Raw genomic sequence first — 6,000 nt, forward strand, 5'->3', positions numbered from 1 at the left:
ATCGCTAATTAAAATTTCTAATAATATATGAATGTGGTATATTATATTACCACGAAAGAAAAATAGAAAGAAATAGTTTTAGCTTTGTACACTTTGGAGTCACGTTTCTTTAAGGGATTCGTGGCCCTTCTTTTACAAATAAAAAGTTTCAAAATTTTAACCAAGAGGTTGTTAGCCTAACAAACCTCAATCTTAAATGTTTCTTGGTGAGTCATCATCTATTTCAGAGAAAGTGGTCGACAAAACTGTTTATGGTTTTGTCTTATTATATTATATTGCTATTTTTCTTAATCATAATTAAGCGCGGGATAATGTTTTGAAAATCTATGTGAGAATAGTGCAAAAGGTTAAGAGGAATGTCATACTGTTAAGTTAGGTCGTTGATTGGAAACAGAACCTAACTCATGCAAATCTTGAATCTCAAGTCTTTTGTGTGTGTGTTTTGTTCTTTTATTTTTCGCGGGCATGGCAACACCAACATGCATGATTAGGGTTTAGTGACAAATTGACTACGTAACATCTATGAAAGATATGTGGGTGAGATTGACTTATAGTAATATTATATGTGTAGCATATATAATCATGTCATTATTCAATATTATGATGTGCTTGAGCTTATCTCTATTCCATATTATATATGATTTTCGAATAAAATGACATTAACGTGTTTATTAGTCGGGGTCAGATATATTAGTGATGCATACTTTATTTATTCACTGGATAAATTTCGATTGTAAATCTTGAAGATTATTTTCCCTGAATATCAAAGTAAACTTTGAATTTATAAAAACATGATAATGGTTATTGGAGTTCTAGCTCAATGTCTCTAATTTCAGCATTACCATTATTTTTTAAGATATATATCTATGACACAATCACTCCAATACAATCATATTCGTATGTAATGGGATATATAAACTAACTGGAGGTAAGATATCTTAACTAATTGGAGGTTGGGTACCCTTTGTCATGTCTGGCGATCGAATGGCCATAACTTTAACTAATTAAACAAAGATAATTGGATTAACGTTTTACTACGTCCGACCAATTCTTGATTTTGAGCTGTCTTAAATTTGAAGCAGAATGTTGAAAAAAATCCACTAAAAATGGCGTATATAGCGACGGAATTTTTCTGTGACTAACGAACATAATCCGTTCCCATTTTGAATTTAGCCAAAAATTGTTATGAAAAAAGTTTGTGACTATATATCTAAATCTTACTAACATCCAGTCCGTAGTAATAAGTAGCTAAGAAATTTGGCTATTTGTCATGGTATCTTCCATAAATAGCGTAGCTAATCTGTTAAGATAAAACCACACTATTTTGTGGTTATAAAATCCTGCTAATCATCTGTTAAAAGTCTTGATTACCTCCTAGTTATATATATATATATATATATATATTGTAGGTGGGCTGAGCACAGCCTCTTTTTTGTAATTTCGTTCGGGCCCATTAGCGAAATGAAAGCCCAATAAGATCGAAGATCAACAAGCCCATGCGCGAAGATTAAAACGAGGTCGTTCGAGGAGACGACCTTTTCATATCAAAGGAACAGCTCGCCACCACGACACGGATGGGACATCTCGCCACCTCGACATGGATGGGACAGCTCGCCACGTCGACGTAGATGAAACAGCTCGCCAGCACGACGTTTTAATAGACGGTCGGTCATGTCTATCTACCCGGCCGTCCAAGCTAGTCTGACCGAGATGTAACATAATCTCAACACTATAAATAGCCCTGTAACTTCATTTATTACGGGATCCGTAATTGAAATAAAGACTAAAACACTCTATACTTAAATCTTCAACTCTTACCTCGCTTACTTGACCTCGTATTATCACCTCGAAAACATCATATCGATCTCACCTCTATTCAAACAAGAATCTCCGAGCTCCACCTAGATACATTTACCAAAGTGACCTCGTGTGCGGATACAATACAACAATTGGCGCCCACCGTGGGGCTAAGAGATTTCTTTCTACGCAAAGAGGAGCTCGATAATGTCAGGAATTCAGGTCAACGAAACAACTAACCTACCCATCTCAACTACTGCCGAGGAGGGACTTCTCGTGTCACCAGTTAACAATCCGGAGACCTCGAATAGGCGGACACCAACGATGAATCCCGTGGAAAACGCAACTTCACACCCAAAAGCGCAAGATGCGAATCGAAGCACACCAGCTCCAACCGACGTCGCAACGTTATTCGCAACAATGATGGCTCGAATGGAAGAGCTGAATCATCAGACAAGCGCTCGCCTGAACGAGCTCGCCGCGGCACAACTTTCTTGCCAAGATCAAGTCAACATATTGCATTCATCAGAGACCCAAGCCCCAGAGAGACGAGCCCAAGAAATTCAGTGCGTACAGCGCGCCTTATTCGGAGACTCACCCGCACCACCAACAACAGAAAATCATCCAACCTCGAACTGCGACGAGGTGAACATCGGGGCTCCCGAACACGAAACACGTCGGCTTCAGATAAGGAACTCGCAGCAAGACGAAGAAATGCTCGAAATGAGAGCCAAATTGCGAGCCATGACTTCGCTTGTCCATCAAGCAACTAGCTCGGCACCTGAGATCGACCGTGTGTTGAAAGAAAGCCAAAGCACACCGTTCACGACCCGAATTACCGACTTCCCGATCAGAACTCAAGTGAAGTTCAATCTCCCGACGTATACAGGCAACTCGGACCCAAGCCAATTCATGACCGCGTTCAGCATTCAAATGGGCCGAGCACGATTCACCCCCGAGGAGAAAGATGCAGGCTTCTGCCAACTATTCGTTGAAAACCTCAGCGGTGCGGCCCTCGTTTGGTTCTCCAAGTTAAAAGTGAACTCGATTGACAGCTACCAAGCATTGTCGACCGCATTCCTCAAGAGGTACATGATATATATCCAAGGTGCAGTTTCCAGTGCCGACCTCTACCAGATCAAACAAGGCGAAAAAAAATCCCTTCGATCTTTCATCGGCAGGTTCAATGCGATCGTTTCTCGGATCACCGTGACTGACGAGGCATCGCTGCCAGCTCTTTGGAATGCCCTGCGAATCGATTCGAAGTTTCGGGACAGCCTCAAGTTCAGCAAACCCCGAACTCTCGAAGACGCGCTTCACCGTGCCACCTTATACATCGAGGACGAAGAAGAAAAAGAGATCGCGTCGCCAGCAAAAGCGACACCGAAGCAGCAACCTCACAAAGAAATCCCCAAACAAGATTATCAGGAGCCTCGACAACATCTCGACAATAACTATCGAGGTGACAATCGCCGAGGAGCGACGTACAACATCAGTACTCAACAACAACAAAACCGCCAGTATCAAAACCAATCGAACACCTGGCAACGAGGAGATCGCGGGAAGACACGACCTTTCTGCGACTATCACAACAAGTACGGTCACCCGACTGCGATGTGTCGCGAACTACATGCCTACTTGCTCGCCAAATATCGGAAGGGGGAGATCGCATTAGCGAACCAGCCCCAAAATACCGCCTCGCGAAATAACGAAGCTCGACCAGCGGCTTCCACCGAGCAACTTCCACCTCCCCCCCCCAACAAACGAACAATCCAACGACGATCTCGCAAAGAGAGATCGAGGTAACCAACCTCGAGGTGACACTCCCCCAGCATCTCGAAAGAAAGTGTTCTTTATCATGGGAGGCTTATCGACGTGCAACGATTCCGTCAGGTCGATAAAAAAGTACGGCCGCCAGGTCATGCTCGCACAAAAATGGCAAGTTAAAAGCCCCAAGACCGCCGATAGCGACGCGATCACATTCACCGAGGCCGACACGGAAGGAGTTGATATGCCGCACAACGATCCGCTTGTGGTCGAGCTGCGGATCGCAGATTGCGAAGTATCTCGGATACTGGTTGATACAGGGAGCTTGGTCGACCTGATTTTCAAAGAGATGCTTGACAAAATGGAACTGGCGAACCATCACCTCAAGTCTTCGGTTAAGCCACTCACAGGATTCGATGGAGATACGGTCTACTCGATTGGGACGATCAGAATCCCGGTTTACGCGGCAAAGACGACCCGCCTTTTCAAATTTGTTGTCGTCGATAAACCTGCCATCTATAACGTAATTCTGGGAACGCCTTGGCTGCAATCCATGAAAGCGGTGCCGTCGACCTATCATCAATGCCTCAAGTTCCCAACCGCGTTCGGGGTAAAAATTATCCGAGGCTCTCAGGAGATATCGAGACTCTGCTTCGCCGCAGAGCACAAGCTCCGATTCAAATCCACGATTCCAGCCAAGGCGTGTCTTACGATTTTACCCGTAACTCAAGTCGATTTGCCAACTCAAGAAAGACCGAAGCAGGAGCTCGTCGTCCAAGTAAACATCGACGAAAGCGACCCCGAACGATGCGTAGGAATCGGAGCCGATCTAAAGGAGGAGATCAAAGTTGAGCTCGTACGACTTCTTCGCCGAAACGCATCGACATTCGCCTGGTCAGTAAGCGATATGCCAGGGATCGATCCCTCAATTACAAGTCATGAGCTTAACATCGATCCTACGTTTTAACCGATCAAGCAGAAGCGGAGGAAGTTAGGTCCAGAAAAGGCGCAGGCCGTCAATGACGAGGTCGAACGTTTGTCGAAGGCTGGATCGATCATCGAGGTCAAATATCCAGAATGGTTGGCAAACCCCGTTGTCGTCAAAAAGAAGAACAGCAAATGGCGAATCTGCGTAGACTTCACCGACCTCAATAAAGCATGCCCCAAGGATAGTTTCCCCTTGCCGCACATCGATCGAATCGTCGAGGCGACTGCAGGCAACGAGCTCCTGTCATTCATGGACGCCTTCTCCGGGTACAATCAGATCACGATGCATCCCGAGGATCGTGAGAAGACGTCCTTCATCACCGATCGAGGAACCTATTGCTATAAGGTAATGCCGTTCGGCTTAAAGATTGCGGGCGCTACGTACCAACGACTAGTCAACCACATGTTCGCCAATCAATTGGGACGAACGATGGAGGTTTACATCGACGATATGCTAGTAAAGTCGCTCACCGCCGGTGATCACATCGGCCATCTGCAAGCTTGCTTCACCATTCTAAATAAATACCAGATGAAGCTCAATCCGACTAAGTGTACCTTCGGGGTAACTTCCGTAGAATTCCTCGGCTACATCGTCACTAAACGAGGAATCGAGGCAAATCCGAAGCAGATCGATGCCCTAATCAATCTCCCATCACCTCGCAACACTCGCGAGGTCCAACGTCTTACCGGCCGAATTGCGGCCCTCAACCGATTCATCTCGCGATCCACAGATAAGTGTCTTCCGTTCTATCAACTTCTCCGAGGCAACAAACGTTTCGAGTGGGATAGTAAATGTGAGGAAGCTTTCCAACAGCTCAATGAGTACCTCGCCAGCCCTCCCATTTTAGCCAAACCTGAAACGGGCGAAACCCTCTATCTCTATATCGCTGTGTCGAGCTCGGCAGTAAGCGGCGTCCTAGTCAAGGAAGATCGAGGCGAGCAGAAACCGATTTTCTACGTTAGTAAAACTCTGGACGACGCAGAAAAATGGTATCCGACTTTGGAGAAACTCGCGCTCGCGGTCATCATGTCTGCCAGAAAGCTACGACCCTACTTTCAATCCCATTCGGTCGTCGTCTTGACCAATCAACCACTTCGAACGATACTGCACAGCCCGAGCCAGTCAGGTCGCATGGCGAAGTGGGCTGTCGAGCTGACGGAGTATGATATTGAATATCGTAATAAGACGAGTGCCAAATCGCAGGTCCTCGCAGATTTTCTGGTAGAGCTTCCGCCAGAGCTAATCCAGACCGACCTACCTGACGAGAAGTTGTCCTTGTACGTCGACGGATCCTTCTCGTCCCGAGGCGCAGGTATCGGCATCCGCCTAGAATCTCCGACGAAAGAGATATTGGAGCAATCGTTCCGGCTCGAATTTCCAGCCTCCAATAATGAAGCAGAGTACGAGGCTTTACTCGCAGGACTACGTCTAGCGCAAGGAATCGGAGT

General features: G+C 45.7%; 1 protein-coding gene across 1 annotated transcript; it reads left to right on the forward strand.

Moving 5' to 3' along the window:
* The first annotated feature begins 2,004 nt into the window (after positions 1-2,004).
* Positions 2,005-3,603, forward strand: LOC112088449. The gene has a single exon (XM_024158729.1). The coding sequence runs from the start codon at positions 2,005-2,007 to the stop codon at positions 3,601-3,603; it is 1,599 nt and encodes a 532-aa protein (XP_024014497.1).
* The last annotated feature ends 2,397 nt before the right edge of the window (positions 3,604-6,000 follow it).

This window comes from Eutrema salsugineum, unplaced genomic scaffold (genome assembly GCF_000478725.1).
Source record: "Eutrema salsugineum unplaced genomic scaffold, Eutsalg1_0 scaffold_14, whole genome shotgun sequence".
Classification (NCBI taxonomy): Eukaryota; Viridiplantae; Streptophyta; class Magnoliopsida; order Brassicales; family Brassicaceae; genus Eutrema; species Eutrema salsugineum.